General features: G+C 41.0%; 1 protein-coding gene across 2 annotated transcripts; it reads left to right on the forward strand.

The window, feature by feature from the left end:
* Positions 1–12,331: 12,331 nt before the first annotated feature.
* Positions 12,332–19,042, forward strand: LOC148101518 (uncharacterized). Of its 2 annotated transcripts, none has more exons than XM_087846344.1 (4): positions 12,332–12,372; positions 14,877–14,982; positions 15,744–16,676; positions 17,001–19,042. In XM_087846344.1, the coding sequence occupies exons 2-4, from the start codon at positions 14,965–14,967 to the stop codon at positions 17,691–17,693; spliced, it is 1,644 nt and encodes a 547-aa protein (XP_087702470.1). In that variant the 5' UTR covers positions 12,332–12,372; positions 14,877–14,964; the 3' UTR covers positions 17,694–19,042. The 2 variants fall into 2 exon arrangements, with proteins under 2 accessions (XP_087702470.1, XP_087702469.1); XM_087846343.1 differs by having other exon boundaries at positions 12,338–12,372; positions 14,807–14,982.
* The last annotated feature ends 495 nt before the right edge of the window (positions 19,043–19,537 follow it).

Here is a 19,537-nt window from a genome sequence, read left to right on the forward strand (position 1 = left end):
TGGGGTGTTTTAGTAAAATTATTTAGTTCTGAATATGTGCGCGGTGCTTTTTTTTTTCCCCCACTAAGAGTTATTTTACACGTACTAGGAGTTGAGACCTGCATGAAATTCTTTGCTAGGTTACAAGCATTAAGAAATACTAATATCGATTAGAGGGGTTTTTGACGCCTTCTTGACCCGCAGTGTGTGCAAAATAAGACCGTTAATGTTAATGAGAAAACCCGTTGTAAAAGTAGCTCAAAAGATGAAGAAAAACTCTTTACTTTTGGTCTGACAGTGGGCGGCCTGTAGGTTAATATAAGAAAGTAAAATACATCCGCTATTGTAAAAAGAAATGGCTCTCTACAAGCAATAGAAAGTCCTTTTCATTACAAGCGCTGGTGTAGCATGCCTCCACCCGGCACTATAAATATAAATGCAATCCCTTACTAGTCAGATAATCTTAAAGGTTTTTATTTTATTGCGCCTGTAATAAGATTAACATTAGAAAGCAATATAAAGCCACTATTGAAAAAAGAAATAGCTCTTTACCGAGAAAAAGGTTATGAAGATCATTGTCATAATACTGAAACATTTAAACAGAATTCAAACTATGAGTTTGCGGAGGCAGGAGGCTGGACGGGCGCCTCGGACCCTCCAGCGGAGGCAGGAGGCTGGACGGGCGCCTCGGACCCTCCAGCGGAGGCAGGAGGCTGGACGGGCGCCTCGGACCCTCCAGCGGAGGCAGGTGGCTGAAGCGGTCCCTCGGACCCTCCAGCAGGACCAGGTTGCAGAACAGATGACCGAGTAGAGGAGTGACAGTGGTGTCGCTTCCTTCTAGACGAGGGAGCAGGAACCGGTGGAAAAATGGAGACCCCCCTCCTTATCCTCCGACCACATAGCTGCCAGGAAAAAGGCAGGCGAACGGACAGGTGACCAAGGTCTCGGCTGGCGTGTGGAAGGAGAGGAAGTCCGTGGCAGCATAGAGGCAGGTGGGGAGTGTGTGTCTGGCTGAAGCAGTGATGGGGGAGATTTAGTGAGTGAGAGAGCAAGCTCACCAGCCCTGACTTGCTCTTTCCGAGCAGTTATGGTGTTCTCCAACTTAGTGTCCTTAGAAAACTGAGAAAGCCGAGGGTTATGCCGAATGATGGCATCCACTGCACTCAGCCCGACTGCCATGGTCCTCAAATCTGGGGACTCGGCAATGCGGTCGAGTAGACTCACCATCCGCTCCATCTCAGCGTAGTACTCCGAGGTGAAAATGTCTGCGGGGTCCATGTTCTGGTCGCGCTCTTCTGTTATGGGACGGCTGTGTGCAGGCAGGAGTGGTGATATGAAGGACCCAAAATGCAGACTCACGGAAATCAAAGGTGAACTTAAATACAGCTTTAATGCTGAACTCCAAAAAAGTAACAAAACTGAGACGCCAAGGTAAACTTTACACACACAGCGCGCGCACGCACAGCGCGCGCACGCACAGCACACACACAGCACACACACAGCACACACACAGCACACACACAGCACACACACAGCACACACACAGCACACACACAGCACACACACAGCACACACACAGCACACACACAGCACACACACAGCACACACACAGCACACACACAGCACACACACAGCAAAATAAGGGTAGATCGCGACACAGACACGGAGAAAAACAGGGCTTAAATACACAGAGGGAGCAATCAGGGAATGGGTAACAGGAGGGAAACACAGCTGGGGCAAATCAGGCCTAATGAGACAATGGGAAGCAAAACCAGATACATTAACATCAGACATGGACCTTCAAAATAAAACAGGAAACATAACACAGACTGAACTAAAGACACAGACTCACATGCAGGCACTGCAACAGAGGGAACAAAGACATGGGACCAGGGCAGACAGACACTGACTGGACACGGGGATATAGCAACTAAGGATTACACAGAGACATAAACCATAAGACATAACTCTAACGAAGAAACCAAAGAATAGAAAAGATAAATAATATATAAACTCAAAACCCTGGGTCAACGACCCAGGCATCCTAACATGGAGAGGTACCTTTCATGTCCATTCACTGGAGGTGTGGATCTATTGCATGGCTTTCCTCACATCAAGAAGCTGTCGATCAAAATCAATACAGCTCTTCCTGCATCTGGAGCTTGTGAAAGACTTCTTAGTCATGCAGGACTCCTGTTCACTGCTAAACAGTCACAGCTTCACAGAAAGAACCTTGAGAGCAAACTGCTGCTGAAGCTTAACCATCACTTCACTGAGTGAAGAAATGGCACATTTTTGCTAAATATGCAGAAACAGATGCACACCCATACAATTTATGGTAAACTGAGCTGCCTTGTATGAACATATGTTAAAGATGCCTCGTTCTAATGTTTTCTCTGAGGCTGCTGTGCCATTTGGAGCAAAAATGAATATTGTTTGCACTGTTTATATATTTATATTATTTACTGTAGGTATTGGTGAAAAAAGCTTTATGTTGTGAAAAACTGAAATCTGGAAATTAGAATTGTTGTGCCTGATTTTGTTGATGTTTTTACATATATTCCTTTTGAAAATACTAAAATTTGTATATTTATTTATTTTTGTTTGTCTGATAACATTTATTTAAAAAATAAATCGGACATTTCAAACAGTTACTCGCTACTTGAGTAGTCTTTTCGCCAAGTACTTTTTTACTCTTACTTGAGTAACTTTTTTGACGACTACTTTTCACTTTTACTTGAGTAATAATATTTTAAAGTAATGCTACTCTTACTTGAGTACAATTTTTGAATACTCGACCCACCTCTGGTGATTTCTTTGAGGCATCTGGGTTATGTCTAAATCTAAAAAAATGTCAATTGCTAGCAATTAAAGGCTGCACTGCAAATGCTATCTGTATCATTTATGTTAAATAAGAAGTCACATACCCAGGACTGTTAATATCCAAAGACTAAAAGTCAAGATGCTCGTCAAACTTCACTCCGATTATACAAAAAAAAATCTGAAAAAAGTTCAACCAGTGGCTGCAAAGGGATTTATCTCTGAAAGGTAGAGTGTTATTTACTAAAGCTGAAGGAATATCCCAACTGGCACATGCTGCTCTCTCCTTACATCTGGATAAGAAAATTAGTAAAGACATCGACCGCATGCTCTTTAATTTTTATATGGAAAAACCATAACAACAGAGATATTTTATTTAAAAATAAATCACTTTTCCTGGAAACGTGGGTCCAAAATGGGATCCTATTGGTGGCTCAGCTGGTTAATAAAGAGGGAGTACTGCTTACATACAATGAATTTCTTACACTATATAATTTTCCCTTCAGTGCTTGGGAATTCTCAAAGACATGATATCTTTTTGGAATAAACTACATATTCTCTTATTGCTGTTACCAAGTTCCTGTGAAAAGCAGATTATTCCCACTGCTGACTCAGCTGGATCAGGGAGACTGACTGAGGTAGATATTGAACTGTCAGTGTTTTTATATAACATTAAAGTACCTGAGGGTATGGCACCAAGCACCATTGAGAATTCCCAAACACTGATGGGAAAATTATATAGTGTAAGGGATTCATTGTAAGTAAGTAGTGCTCCCTCTTTATTAACCAGCTGAGCCACCAATAGGATCCCATTTTGGACCTAAGTTTCCAGGATAAGTGATTTATTTTTAAATAAAATATCTCTGTTTTTCCAGATGAGGTGGACGTCACAACAATGTGATTGGTCACTGGCAATGTTGAACCTGGATCAACATTTATTATGATGATGTGGGAACAACACCGACACGAGGATATCAGATCATTCCAGGATGAAGGTCAAAGGGAAAGTCCCTGGGAAGCTTCCGGTTATGTTTCCATCCGGCGTAGTCATCTGACCGGTCCGTGCTATATCGCCCCTCTTGACCCGGAGTGGTATAATGTTTTGTAGAAAAGTTCCATCGATTCGCTCTCTCCCTCTCTTTCTCACTCTTACAAAAATAATAAATTCTCTGGGGGTTTTTCTCATACATTTATGGTACCCAACGGAGGAAGCATTGACCGGGATTGAACCGACGTCGTCTGACTCCTTCTTGATGTGCGTAAAACAAGGCCATTTTCTTTTAGGGTTTCTGTCTATTTTCTGTTAACGGGAAAACCTGTTGTAAAAGTAGCTATAAAAATGAAGAAAAACTCTTTACTTTGGTATGAGTGGCTGCACAAAACCAAAATACCTTATGAGGTGTTTAAATAAAATTATTCAGTTCTGAATTTAGTTCTGAGTTCTGAATATGTGTGCGGTGCTTTTTTTTTTTTCACTAAGGGTTATTTTACACATACTAGGAGTTGAGGCCTGCATGAAATTCTTTGCTAGGGTGGAGTCTTTGTTGTTCCTCACCTGATGGCAATCATACCGGCAGTATTTATGACCTGCGCACTCAACTGGTCTTCGCCAGATTATCTGCCAACTTTAGTCAGTTCTCGGCCTCACGTCTGTTCCTTGGTGACTCATCGTGTATATTAACCTTATTTCCTCTGTTTTCTCGTCAGCATCTGAAACCCACCTACCAAGCTCTCCTGGATACAAGTTTGCAGCCGCCGGTAATCTCTCCCTTTTTTCGAACTGCCAGTCTCTCCTGCCTGCCTCCCTGCATTGCATGCAGCACCCACCTGCAAGCTTGTAAGACAGCTCAGTGTATTATTCTCAGATTCACTCGCAGCTCTCTGTGGGATTCCCCTGACTGCTCTCTCCTCTGTTTCAGTGCCCTGGCCAGCCACAGTTTCCCCTGCCCAGTCCCTGCACCCAGTTATCCCTGCCATCTAGTCATAGTCATAGTATTTTCTCTCACCTCAGACGTCTAGTTTATGTTCCTTAATTCTAGTATGAAATTTCTGTTAGCCTCTGAGCATTGTAAATAAAGACTCTTTTCGTTACACCGCACCTCTGGCCTCCGGGCTTGAAACTGCACTTGAGTCCATCCCATTTCCACGGGCCACTGTGCCATGACAGTGGTACTTCTGAGTAAAAAAAAAAAAATCATAAAATATGTATGTGGGGTAATCAGGTTGTTAGTTTTTAACTGTTGCAAATCGGCAACGCCTGCCTCGAGAGGGTTAAGGCTGCCAGCCTTGCCAGCGCCATCTTACCCTCTCAACCATACATACATTACACAAACATCACCTGATTCCAGTCAGTATCAGCAGATTCTTGAGAACAATGTTCAAGAAGACTCTAGGGACAGCAAGTAAGCCTGCAGAGCGAGAGCGAAGTGCTCTAATAGGGTGATATGGTACTACAAGGTCATTAAGATAAGATGGGGCCTGATTATTTAAGACCTTGTATGTGAGGAGCAGGATTTTGAATTCAATTCTGGATTTAACAGGAAGCCAATGAAGGGAAGCCAAAACAGGAGAAATATGCTCTCTCTTTCTAGTCCCTGTCAGTACTCTTGCTGCAGCATTTTGGATTAGCTGAAGGCTTTTCAGTGAGTTTTTAGGACATCCTGATAATAATGAATTACAGTAGTCCAGCCTGGAAGTCATGAATGCATGAACTAGTTTTTCAGCATCACTCTGAGACAGGATATTTCTAATTTTAGAGATGTTGTGCAAATGGAAGAAGGCAGTCTTATATGTTTGTTTAATATGTGCATTGAAGGATATATCCTGGTCAAAAATGACTTCAAGGTTCCTCACAGCATTACTGGAGGCCAAGGTAATGCCATCCAGAGTAAGAATCTGGTTAGATACCATATTTCTAAGATTTTCAGGGCCGAGTACAATAACCTCAGTTTTATCTGAATTAAGAAGCAGAAAGTTAGCGGCCATCCAGGTCTTTATGTCTTTAAGACATTCCTGCAGTTTAACTAATTGGTGTGTGTTACCTGGCTTCATGGACAGATAGAGCTGGGTGTCATCTGCATAGCAGTGGAAATGTATGCTATGTCTTCTAATGATGCTGCCTAAGGGAAGCATGTATAATGTAAATAGAATTGGTCCTAGCACTGAACCCTGTGGAACTCTATAATTGACCTTAGTGGGTGAAGAGGACTCTCCATTTACATGTACAAATTGGAGTCTATTAGATAGATATGATACAAACCACTGCAGTGCAGTGTCTGTAATACCTACAGCATGTTCTAATCGCTCTAATAGGATATTATGGTCAACAGTATCGAACGCAGCACTAAGGTCAAGCAGGACAAGCACAGAGATGAGTCCACTGTCAGAGGCCATAAGAAGATCATTTGTAACCTTCACTAAAGCTGTTTCTGTGCTGTGATGAGCTCTGAAACCTCACTGAAACTCTTCAAATAAGCCATTCCTCTGCAGATGATCTGTTAGCTGTTTGACAATGAATGATATTGTTTTAGGATGCATTATACTGCTGAGTTATAAGAAAATACTGTTCACAGAAAGTCATCGCCTTATTTGTCTGGTTAGAAGAGAACAGAGCATACTGCCCCATCTCAGCAGGAGCAGATAAACAGGGAGCCAAGGTCGTAGCTTAGGCGCTGTGTGAGAGAAAGAATGTGAATGTTTAGGCTTTTATGATTAGGTGGGGGCCACTAGAGGCTAAAAGAGTTTGATCAAGGCTCCACCATTTTGAGATCTGACGCTGTCTGCTGTATGGTGTCCATCTCCCACGCGTGTATTCATTAAATCATCGTTTGACTCAACCCGGCCGGACCAGTGTTGTTATTTTTGGTTTTCCTCTTGTATCCATCCCCAATATTTGAATCCGTAACAACAACTACTCTTTCAAGGATTTTTGATATGAAAGGAAGGTTGGAGATTGGCCTATAATTAGCTAAGACAGCTGGGTCTAGAGATGGCTTTTTGAGTAAAGGTTCAACTACAGCCAGCTTGAAGGCCTGTGGTACATAGCTGATTATTAGAGACAGGTTGATCATATTTAAGACTGAAGAATTAATTAATGGCAGGACGTCTTTGAGCAGTTTTGTAGGAATGGGGTATAAAAGACATGTTGATGGTTTGGATGAAGTAATTATTGAAGTTAACTCAGAAAGATCAATTGGAGAAAAAGAGCCTAACTTAACATCGATGGTACTAAAAGTAGCTGTAGATAATATTACATCTGTGGGATGATTATTGGTAATTTTTTCTCTAATGATAAAAATTTTATTTGTGAAGAAGTTCATGAAGTCATTAATGTTAAAGGGATTGTTGGCTCAGTAGAGCTCTGACTTTTTGTCAGCCTGGCTACAGTGCTGAAGAGAAACCTGGGGTTTTTCTTATTTTCTTCAATCAGTGACAAATAGTAAGATGTTCTGGCTTTGCGGAGGGCTTTCTTATAAATCAGCAAACTATTTCTCCAGGCTAAATGATGATCCTCTAAATTTGTGACACACCATTTCCTCTCCAGCTTACGAGTTATCTGCTTTAGGCTACGTGTTTTAGAATTATACCACGGGGTCAGGTACTTCTGATTAGAGACCTTAGTTTTCACAGGAGCTACAGTATCCAGAGTCATAAGTAGTGAGGAGGTAAAATTATTAACAAGATAATCGACCTCTGTTGGAGTAGCGTTCAGATAGCTGCTCTGCTCTATGTTGGTACAGAGCATTGAAGATGATAACAGTGGCTGGATTAAATTCTTAAACTTAGTTACAGCGCTTTCAGAAAGACATCTACTTTGATAAAGTCTACTCTCCACTGCTGTGTCAATTATTGTAAATGTTATCAGGAAATGATCAGCCAGGAGAGGGTTTTCAGGAAACACTGTTAAATGTTCAGTTTCTATGCCATGCCCAAAACAAGATCTAGAGTGTGATTAAAGTGGTGGGTGGGTTCTTTTACATTTTGAGAGAAACCAATTGAGTCTAATAACAGATGCCATGTTGAGGCTGTCATTTTTAGCATCTACATGGATGTTAAAATCACCCACAATAATTATTTTATCTGAGCTGAGCACTAAATCAGATAAAAAGTCTGAGAAATCAGACAGAAACTCTGTGTAAGGCCCAGGTGGACGATATATGATAACAAGTAAGACTGGTTTCTGAGTTTTACAGCTGGGGTGGACAAGGCTAAGCATCAGGCTTTCAAATGAATTAAAAGTCTGTCTTGGTCTTTCGTTAATTAATAGGCTGGTGTGAAAAATTGCTGCCACACCGCCCCCTCGGCCTGTGCTTCGAGGTTTCTGGTAGTTAGAATGACTTGGGGGTGTTGATTCATTTAAACTAACATAATCATCCTGCTGCAACCAGGTTTCTGTAAGGCAGAGTAAATCGATTTGTTGATCAATTATTAAGTCATGTACTAACAGAGACTTGGAGGAGAGAGACCTAATATTTAATAATCCACATTTCACTGTTTTACTCTTTGGTTCAGATGTGGATACTGTACTGTTCTTTCTTTGTGATGTTTTATGTTTAAGTTTTTTATTGCTGGTTTTTAGTTTTTTTTTTGTCTGTTTGGGAGCTGACACAGTTTCTGTGGAGATGGGTTTTGGGGGGGGGGGGGGGGGGTAGCAGGAGGAGAGAAGCTGCAGGGAGGCGTGTAAGACTGCAACTCTGCTTCCTGGTCCCAACTCTGGATAGTCATATTTTGGGGGGTTTAATAAATTGGTCCATATTTCTAGAAATGAGAGCTGCTCCATCCAAAGTGGGATGGATGCCGTCTCTCCTAACAAGACCAGGTTTCCTCCAGAAGGTTTGCCAATTATCTATGAAGCCCACATCGTTTCTGGGACACCACTCAGACAGCCAGCAATTTAAGGAGAACATGTGGCTAAACATGTCACTCCTGGTCTGATTGGGGAGGGGACCAGAGAAAACTACAGAGTCCAACATTGTTTTGGCAAAGTTACACACCGATTCAATATTGATTTTAGTGACCTCCGATTTGCGTAACTGGGTGTCATTACTGCCGACGTGAATTATGATCTTACTGTATTTACGTTTACCCTTAGCCAGCAGTTTTAAATTTCCTTCAATGTCGCCTGCTCTGGCCCCTGGAAGACAATTGACTATGGTTGCCGGTGTCTCTAGCTTCACCAATTACCAGAGTTTGACCCCCGGCGGGTGTGTCGCAGAGTGGGGAAAAACGGTTAGACACATGAACAGGTTGGTGGTGTACCTGGGGCTTCTGTTTAAGACTATGCTTCCTCCTCACCGTCACCCAGCCGCCCTCTTTCCCCAGCTGCTTGGGGTCTGCCGGGGAACAGCTAGCGGGGCCTATGCTATCTTCAGCTGCACCAGCTACAGGGGCCTGGCTAGCTACGGGTGAATGAAGGGTGCGAAGCCGAGTCTCCAATTCAGTAATCCTGGCCTCCAGAGCTGCAAATATGCTACATTTGTTACAGGTATCATTACTGCTAAAGGAGGCAGAGGAGTAGCTAAACATCTGACACAATGAGCAAGAAAGTGCAGGAGGGACAGGTGAAGTAGCCATGGTGCTAACGAGTTGGCTACGAGCTAAGCTAAGCTAGCGAAACAGTACAGAGACAGTGAGTGAATACTTTGGCTATAAATTAGGTAGTGAGTACACAGAAAGGGTGCTTCGGATGAAGCACGTGAAGATTATACTATGAAAAAGGAATATATCTAAAAGTTTTTAATTAAATTGCTTAGCAGAAAAGCTACTCAGAAACACCACTGTGTTTGAGCAGTTACAGGAAGTGATACTCTACCACAGAGCAAGCCAACAAATCTCCTGGCACAGATGGTTTAACTGCAGAGTTTTATAAATCATTTTCTAATCTCCTGGCTCCGTTCTTGCTGCAGGTTTTCATAGAAAGTATAGAGAATAACATCCTCCCTTCTACTCTTATTCAGGGTCTCATAACACTTATTCCAAAGCCAAACAAAGACTTACTTCTTATTGATAATTGGAGAACCATCTGTCTGCTCAATAATGACTATGAGATTATGGCTTTAGTGCTTGCTAACAGAATTAAAGAATTTTTGGATACAATTATTGATGAGACACAATCAGGCTTTATGAGAAATAGACACATTTCTAATAACATTAGACTGGTTTTAGATCTACTTGATTACTCTGATTTGGTATCTGACTTCATTCTCTTCCTGGATTTTTAAAAGGATTTTGATACAATTGAACATCAATTTATTTTCCACTCTTTGGAAAAATTTGCCATTTTTCTGTAAAGCTATCAAAACGTTGTACACGAATGGCAATAGCTCAATTAAAATGATTAACGGCTCCACCCCGAGATTTGACCTGTTATACAAGAAATCACCATAGCTGATAAGGAGCTCATCATCAGCCAGCTAGCTAATGACACCACACTCTTCTTGAAGAATGCAAATCAAATCCGTCCAGCCCTTAGTGTTATTAGTGATTTCTCTGAGGCATCTGGTTTATGTCTAAATCTAAAAAAATGTGAATTACTAGCAATTAAAGACTGCACTGCAAATGCTATCTGTAACATTTCTGTTAAACAACAAGTCACATACCCAGGACTCTTAATATCCAAAGACCAAAAGTCAAGATGCTCGTCAAACTTCACTCCGATTATACAAAAAAAATCCGAAAAATGTTCAACCAGTGGCTGCAAAGGGATTTATCTCTGAAAGGTAGAGTTTTAATTACTAAAGCTGAAGGGATATCCCGACCGGCATATGCTGCTCTCTCCTTACATCTGGATAAGAAGATTAGTAAAGACATTGACCGCATGCTCTTTAATTTTATATAGAAAAACCATAACAACAGAGATATTTTTTTTCTTTTATTATCACTTTTCCTGGAAACCTGGGTCCAAAATGGGATCCTATTGGTGGCTCAGCTGGTTAATAAAGAGGGAGCACCACTTACTTACAATGAATTCCTTACACTATATAATTTTCCAGTCAGTGTTTGGGAATTCTCAATGGTGCTTGGTGCCATACCCTCGGGTACTTTAATGTTATATAAAAACACTGACAGTTCAATATCTACCTCAGTCACTCTCCCTGATCCAGCTGAGTCAGCAGTGGGAGAAATCTGCTTTTCACAGGAACTTGGTAACAGCAATAAGAGAATACGTAGTTTATTCCAAGAAGATATCATGTCTCTCCCATATATATAATATCTTACTGGAACCGACATGTTCCAGATATCACCTGGAAGACAGTCTGGATGATCCCATAAATATCTAATTGTAAACAAGGTGAAGGAAATCTCATATGAAATTCTTCATAAATGTTACCCTGCCAGTCACTATATGGTGACATTTAAAAGAGACATAAATACTAATTGAACTTTCTGTGGGGATCATCCAAAAACTGTGGCACATCTTTTTTAGTACTGTTCCTCTGGACAGAGATTCTGGAAGGAATTTAGCAGTTTTGTTATTGTCCATATTTTAAAGGAGTTTTCTTAATGATGGGAAAATGTTTTATTCTGTTTCTGTCACGGGAGTGGAACGGACTCAGGCGCAGACGGAGGTAGCACGGTTCAACGACACTTTATCAATCACACTGGTGCACTATATACACATGAAGGGGTGGGGGAAAACACCAGGGTCCCGGGGATCAACAGGCTGGGGAGACACACTTCTTCGCACTCGCTCTGCTCCTCGTCCAAACAGTCTCCACACAAGCAGCTCACGCTCACTCTCACTCACGGGGTCCAGGGGTCACAGAAGGGCTGATCCAGGTAAACCTATTTACACAGACGAGGGTAAGTCGAAGGCAAACACGGGAACAGTAGAATTGCAAGAAGCCAGGCAATACTAACGAGAGTTACTCAATATTCCAGCGACGAATAGCTCAGAGCCCCAGCCTTAAGAAGAGCCAGAGAACTGCAATCGCTTGAGATCAGCTGCAGGTGCGTGGCCAAGGGCAGGAGCCCAATCAGAGCTCCGCCCAGGCAGACAGGTAGGAGAGAGAGAGCGAGAGAAAAACAACAACACTTGTGGCCACACTGGGCTGGCCGGGGAGGCACAGGGACCATGACAGTTTCTTTAAGTTCTCCAGGAAGAATGGTAAATGTTTTTTTTATAAAAAATTTGTTAATACTTTTAGCTATTTTTTTTTATCCATAAATGTAAGTTTATTAATAAAACACCATATTTCTGTCTTTTTTATAAGGATATGGAATTGTACATACAATCAATTTCAGACTCAACCAACAAAAAGGCTCTCAGAACAATATTTATATGTTGATTTTTTCGCCTACTCATATAATAATTTTTTACCCCTGATTTTGTATGTTCATGTTCTGTTCTTTTGTAAACTTCATCTGTTTGTATGTTGTATACTCATTGTGTTTCAATAAAGTTCAATTTAAAAAAAGGGTACGTTCCAAATCTTCAGACGTCACTAATCACGTGACTCTGGCCAAACGAATCAAGCCTCGACACAGTGCTTCTGAAGCAGCGTGTTGATGTTTCTAACACATGCACCGGAGCGTCAGCTTCAAGCGGACCATCACCACCTCTCACATCTAAAGGTAAGTGCCAAGGTAACTTTGAACTGAGTTCAGTCAATCTCGAGTTTTTCGAAGTTTTCTGAGTGAAGTTTTCTGTTGCTCTCTGTGAGAGAAGACCGTTAAAGGCGAGGCTCTCCAGAGTGTGTTTTGGAAATGACAATCTTCATTACAAAGCTTTCTTCGTTAGGAATTAGCATACATGTTTTTATTGAACATTTGAAGAACTAGCAAAAAAAAACAAACCCTTGTAGAGGACATAAAGTCAGAGATAGAAACGACAAGGAGCAGGTGCATCTAGTATAGGTAGATCTGCTGCAAAAACCCACAGAGCTCAGCAGCCAGCGCAACAAATTCTGGATCCTTGGCTTTTAGTTAGCATTAGCAGCACATCCTGCATGTGAAAGGACTTTTATGCTGCGCACTGTGACTCACAGCAATAGTCCCGGGTCAACCCTGACTTTGTGTTAAACTAATCCTAAAGTAATATTGGTATTTCTAACCACTGACATACCACAACTTTATCCTTTCAACAGCTGCTGAAAGTTAGGGGACCTAGCTGCTATCGGATATTTATATAGAGATCCTCCAGCTTCAAACTGTATTACCCTTCAAGGACCTGCAGTTCACAAAAGTGCCCCTCCGACAGCCAAACCCATCTGTTCTCTGATTGGATTGTTACATTTGTGATTGACATGACATTGACCAATCAGGTGAAAGGAAGAAAAAAAGGGTCAAAATTCGTACTTGTAACTTGCAGGGTTTTTTTTTTTTTTTGGCTAAGTCCACACACAAATCTTTTTTACGCACACACAAATTCTTTTTACACATACAAATCTTTTTTACACACACACAAATCTTTTTTTACACATACAAATCCTGATTTACAAGTACAAAACTGATTTACAAGTACAAAATATTTATGACCACATTTTGAGCCCATAGAAATCTCCATTGTTCTGTAGCAGTGGTTCTCAAACGTTTCACAATGAGTTTCACCCTTATGAGCGACATCAAAGCGCAGTAGTATAGGCAGTAGCGGTTTTTGATAAGGGCAATTTTCATTTTCGCTGCACAACTACAGCGTGCAATTTACTTTGTGTGCACTCAAATGGAGTCGAGTCAACCAGCGCCACCTCTGGCCAAGTACCATAGCCTACAGATTAACTTGTGACACACAGTAGCGGTTTTTGATACGGGCGACATGGGCGGTTGCCCATATCAAAAAATCGTGGTGTGGGTAGAGCTTGGCGATAGAACAATAACGATATGTATTGCGAAATAACTTTTTCTCGATAGAAAAATTAAACTATTGCGATAGGCCTCATCTCTCTTGTCCTCTTAAAAAAAAGAAAAAAGAAGAACAGTCAATCCAAATTAAGTAGCGCAGAGCCAAACCAATCACAGCCGCTGTGTCACGTGACTTGTTACGTGCAGCACAAGCGCCAAGGCGCACATGTGTATTTGTTTGGGAAGCAGCCAACCGGGCTGCCCAGGTAATGAAGGAAATGAGTGTGCCGACTAGAGAAAAATCAACCGAGAGCGTGACCGAACGTTACCGAAGAGAAAACAGATGATGGTTCCAATGCCGGAGAGATTGTCGAACGGAAGAGCCATAGAAGTTCCGTAGTGTGAAGGTATTTCGGCTATTTCAAGTCTGACAAAAACAGAGTAGCGCGCACTGTAAATTGTGCCGAAAGCAAGTCTGGAAATACAATAAACCGGTGCATGCTCAATCTCTGACTGGAAGCGCTAATTCGTCATCCGGCTTTTGTCAGACTAAAGTAACTGTTAAAACTGTTTGAAAAGCTAAGCTATACAACAAGGAGAGATTGAGAATTTCCTTTTTGTTCTCAGTTTATTTGATATTGACAAAAGTTAGTCAATTTTGTCTGTTCTTCTGTAAAACAAACTAAGATTTATTTTTAGAATTAATATTTTGTTTCTAAGTGGAATTGACAACTTAGTAGTCTGTTTGGTTTGTTCTATTTTGAAACTTAAATGCTTTAGCGGATGCCTTTTGTGTAGTTTGCAATATTTGCCTTTATTTATCTGAAACTGAAGTCTCATGTTCCTTAAGTACATCTACCCTGTTGAACTTATTATGGGAAATAAATATTTAAATTAAAACAAGCTGCTAATTATTTCACATTTTACTTGTGAGCAACGGCACATTGAAATCTTACAAATATAGTTATTTGGCTTATATCGTGATATGTATCGTTATCGCCAGAAATGAAAAAAAACATATCGTGATATGAAAAAATCTTATATCGCCCAGCGATTAGTGGGGGTTAGTTGTCTTTGCTTAATGATTGTTTTAGTCTTAACCATCCACATTGCTGGCATTGCATCTTTCAATGCCAGCAATGCCAGGTATCAGTGCTCAAACCTTTTGTGTTTGTTTCCAATAAGTTGCCCACCTCGGGAAACAAAAATGTGTTCTTTGTCTTGTCAGATGAACATATGAGACACTTAGGCTCCACACTGCACTGAAGAGTCAAACAAAGATCTGTTTTGTGTCCCAGCTGATCAGCAGGAGGAGAAGAGTCTGACGGAGCAGCAGAGGAACATTTTCAGCTACTTGGACTCAGCTCAGCCACTACAGAGAAAACGATGAGCTCAACACAGAAGGTGACAGACAGAGCAGGGCGATATGACCAAAAATATTTATCACAATATACATTTGAAAATTTGCGTTAACGATGTAGCTGACGATATAATTGACGCGAGACAAAATACTTTACAACTCTAAAAAAACACGGTAATAACGACGGCCTGCTAGCATGCTCTACCACAAGTAGTGTTTGTTGTGTATCTGACGGACGAATGCTAAACCAGTTCCACACCACTGAAGTTGCAGCATTTTTACAAACCAATTCTGGTTCATCTGTTTCATTCAACGATCCGCTTTCACCCTTCTCATTCTCCGTCGCTGCCATGTTTTTTCCTCCATATGATTGTATATGACAGAAGACGAGCAACATCTGTTGTGGAAGCTAATGGGGTTCCTTATGAATAAACAAATAAATAAACATAGGATTTATTATCACTGAATAGTTATGTATAAATCTATACAAATTAAAGAAATATGTAATAGGAAACAACAAAATAATATAAATTATAAAATAATATAAAAGTGTGTGTGTGTGTACATACAATTAGAGGGATGGGCATGATTTTAGTGGTTGAACAGTCATGAATTATTTTTAACACCAGGTTGGATGTAATGTGTTAGAACTACCAGCAGGTGGTGATAAGAGACCTTTAAGGTGTTTGGTGCCACACTCCACCTTCAGGTTTAAAACTAGTGTTAATGGAGGGAGTTTGAAGGTTGAGTTTGTTCCACGACTGCATTTCACTCACTGGCTCTGTTTGTATCTCTGTCACTGCAGGACCAACATGGAGCGAGAAGTCAGCGCTCTCAGGAGGCCGACAAACCTCACAGAAGAAAGAGAGAGAAAACATACACCTGTGATGAGTGTGGGAAGGATTTTACTGTGAAGGATAAACTAAAACAGCATCAGGTCATCCACACTGGAGAAAGACCGTTCAGCTGTGACTTGTGTGGAAAGTGTTTTTCCAGGAAGGATTCCCTAAAACAACACGAACTCATCCACAGTGGAGTTAAAGTGTACAGCTGTGATCAGTGTGGCAGAGCTTTTAATTGCAGTATGAGCTTACAGAAGCATCTAGTTACCCACTCTGGAATTAAGGCATACAGCTGTGACGAGTGTGGGAAGGAGTTTACTGAGAAGGCTAAACTAAAACAGCATCAGGTCATCCACACTGGAGAGAGACCGTTCAGCTGTGACTTGTGTGGGAAGTCTTTTACCAGGAAGGGTTACCTAAAACAACACCAACTCATCCACAGTGGAGAGAGGCCGTTCAGCTGTGACTTGTGTGGAAAGTCTTTTACCAGGAAGGAATCCCTAAAACAACACCAACTCATCCACAGTGGAGTTAAAGTGTACAGCTGTGATCAGTGTGGCAGAGCTTTTATTCAAATTAGCCACTTACAGAATCATCTAGTTACCCACTCTGGAATTAAGGCATACAGCTGTGACATCTGTGGAAAAACTTTCAGCCAGAGAGGGCACCGAAATATACACCTACGCATTCACACCAGACATGATGTGTACTGCTGTGAACAGTGTGGGAAAGAGTTTATAACAGACGCAAAGTTACAACGACACATGTTTTCCCACACTGACGAGAGACCTTATAAATGTGACCTGTGTGAGAAGACTTTTAAAGCTCCACGTTACCTGAGACGACACCAACAGATCCACACCAGAAAGAGACTCTACAAGTGCAGTTACTGTGAGGTATGCATTTATATTGTTATCTTGTCATTTTAGCCTGACTGTTTGGAACAACTCTGCTCATTAAACTGTGTTAGCATGTTAGCAATTCTACTGCATGGAAAAGCAGCTCTGAGTGATTATTCAGATTTTCATGTCAGTTATGATTTTAGTATTACTGTAGTATTATGGTGGTAGTATTGTAGTTATTGCAGCCCAGTAAACTGAGTGTGTTAACTGAAACAGTAAAATGTAATTGGACGTCTGCAGAGATGCTCTTTATTTCAGGCGACGTTCAGGATAAAATGTTGAAGGACTGACTTACACTGTCTTTGTGTCTTTGTTTAGAAGCAGAGAGACACAGATGGATCCAGTTCTCAACCCTGTCATCACTGTGGTGGTGGGAAAGACTTTCGTTGTGACCTCTGTGGAAAAACTTTCAGTTGGCAAGCTGACCTAAAAATACATCAACGTAGACACACTGGAGACAAACTGAAATACTGCAAAGAATGTGGGAGAAGCTTCACCACATCAGGTGACTTAAAACGACATGAACTGATTCACAGTGGGGTTAAACAGCACCTCTGTGATCAGTGTGGGTCATCTTTCATCACTGCAGGTGAGCTTAAATCACACAAACGAGTCCACACAGGAGAGAAACCATACAAGTGCAGACACTGTGACAAAAGCTTCTCACGTTCAGGTCATCGTAACAAGCATGAACGTGCACACATGGAAGGAAACTACAGCTGTGACCAGTGTGACAAGAGCTTCAGGAATCTCAGTTCATACTCCGAACACAAACGATCCCACATTACTAATAAACTGTTTCACTGTTACCAATGTGCCAAAACATTCACCTCATTGTCTGCTCTGTGCAAACATCAGCGTGATCACTCAGGGCTGAAATCACTCCCATCACTAGATCACAGTGAATCTGAAGAGACAGAAAGATCCTCTGGTTTCAGTGTCAGACTCAAAAAGCTTGAGATCAGACTCCACAGAGTTCACATAGAATCATTTAAACTTGTGTTGAACTGAACTGGTTGCTGGGCTGAACTTCTACTTAATACAGGTTTACATGGGATCTTATTTTCTGTCGTTTTACTGAGTCAGTTTTGCCCTTTTTTCTCTGTCCTGGTTTTGCTCGTCTGTAAATAATTGAAAGTCAAATAGTTCATTGTTCTCCAGAAAAACGTTTTGGAAACTCATGTTTAACCTTTAAAACTCTGACATGTTTTAGCACACAAGGCTTCATCGGGGAGTTCACTCATGATTGGACCATGAGAATAAAGGTTTTTAGTTCTTTCAAAGAGAGTCTTGGAGCTGTTTGATGTTTCTGTTTTTTCTGAAACCACCTGAAAGAAAAACTATTTTTCTTGCTTTATGTAGTGTGGAAGTTTTTAATGTTTCTTTCATCTGTGATGTTCTTGATTGTGTTTACATGAAGATGGTACAAATAAACTGTCCTTTTAGCTTTAGCTCCTAATTTATTCATTATTTATGGATGTAGCACAGCAGCAGTTTCTTGATTAACACATGGAGGGCTCGGGATCTGATGGTAAATAATGTTTTGTGTCCTTGTACACATCATACAGCTCAGCTGTTCCACAGATGTCAGGTTTACACAGTGGGATGGTTTGTAAGAACGCAGCTCTCCTGTGGATAAATCCTTACTCTTAGCCTCAGGACCTCACACAGTCCCAGCAGGTTTGGTCAGAAGATTAATCCTTTATACCAAAACGTCATAAAGTCTCCTTTGCTGTGCTGTTTTCACAAAGAAACGTAAACTGAGGACCTGAACTTACAATGTTTTAATTAGTTTAGCAGATTCAGTGTCTCCATGATCAAATCGTACCGGTAGAAAGCCGGTTAATACTGAAATGAACTGGCTGCATGCATCTCTGAATGTAAATTTGTGCACTATTAATAGATCATTCTGGAACGGTGTCATCACCCTAATTTGCCCATTTAGTAAATCTCACTCATGGCCAAGAAATTGAAATAAATCTTGTTTCCCTGCTGGATAGTGATCCACTGTAACTCTGCTCCTCCTTCCTGTTTAGGATTTCTGTGACTGAAGTAAAATTCCCTCCATCCATCACTTATCCCCGCTAACCCAAAGTAAAATAAAGTTTTGCTCATCTTAAAAAAGCATTACAATAATGGGCATTACCAATGCACCTTTTCTGTCACCCTGCTAGATGTTACACATCTTGTTATTGGACTGATTTCTACTGCTGGACTACTCCTGGGGAGTGTAACAATACTCTTACTAATTAGCTCCCTTTCACACCTTTGGGGATATTTATTTTTGTGCTTGCAGCGCTGTGAGCCAGAACAGCGAGAGAAAAATCTGCAGACGCAATGAACCGAATGCTTAAGTGAATCCCAGCAGCTGCACATGTGCTATGCTGATTTAGAGGATATCTTTGCTCTGGATTTATATTTATACTTTTTCATTTCTATATGATTCTTCTCACATCTAAACAAAGATGATTTAATTTGCTAAATTTTGAAGCCTCTTCGTGCTCAGGTGTAAATGAGACGTAATATTTGCTCTTGGTTTGGTTCTCCTGTACAGAACCTTGCAGTACAACAGAAACCTAAAATGGGTTGGGTGTGGATAATTTTGCCGAAAAAAACAGTGGAAGCGGAGCTGCCAAAGAGTAAACGTTTAAAAGTAAGTACTGATATGATGTCTCAACAGGACCTGGAAAACTAGTCTATGCATTCATTTTTAGTAGGCTTGATTATTGTAACAGCATCTTTACAGGTGTTAGATTTGCATTGTTTATTGTCATTTATGCTTAGAGGTGTATAGTCGATTGTGTAGTGATGGGATGTGTGATCCTTAATTGTCTGCAAAGGCTTGGTGTGCATTT

This window comes from Neolamprologus brichardi, chromosome 9, assembly GCF_056152115.1.
Source record: "Neolamprologus brichardi isolate AB-2024 chromosome 9, ASM5615211v1, whole genome shotgun sequence".
In the NCBI taxonomy this organism is placed as follows: Eukaryota; Metazoa; Chordata; class Actinopteri; order Cichliformes; family Cichlidae; genus Neolamprologus; species Neolamprologus brichardi.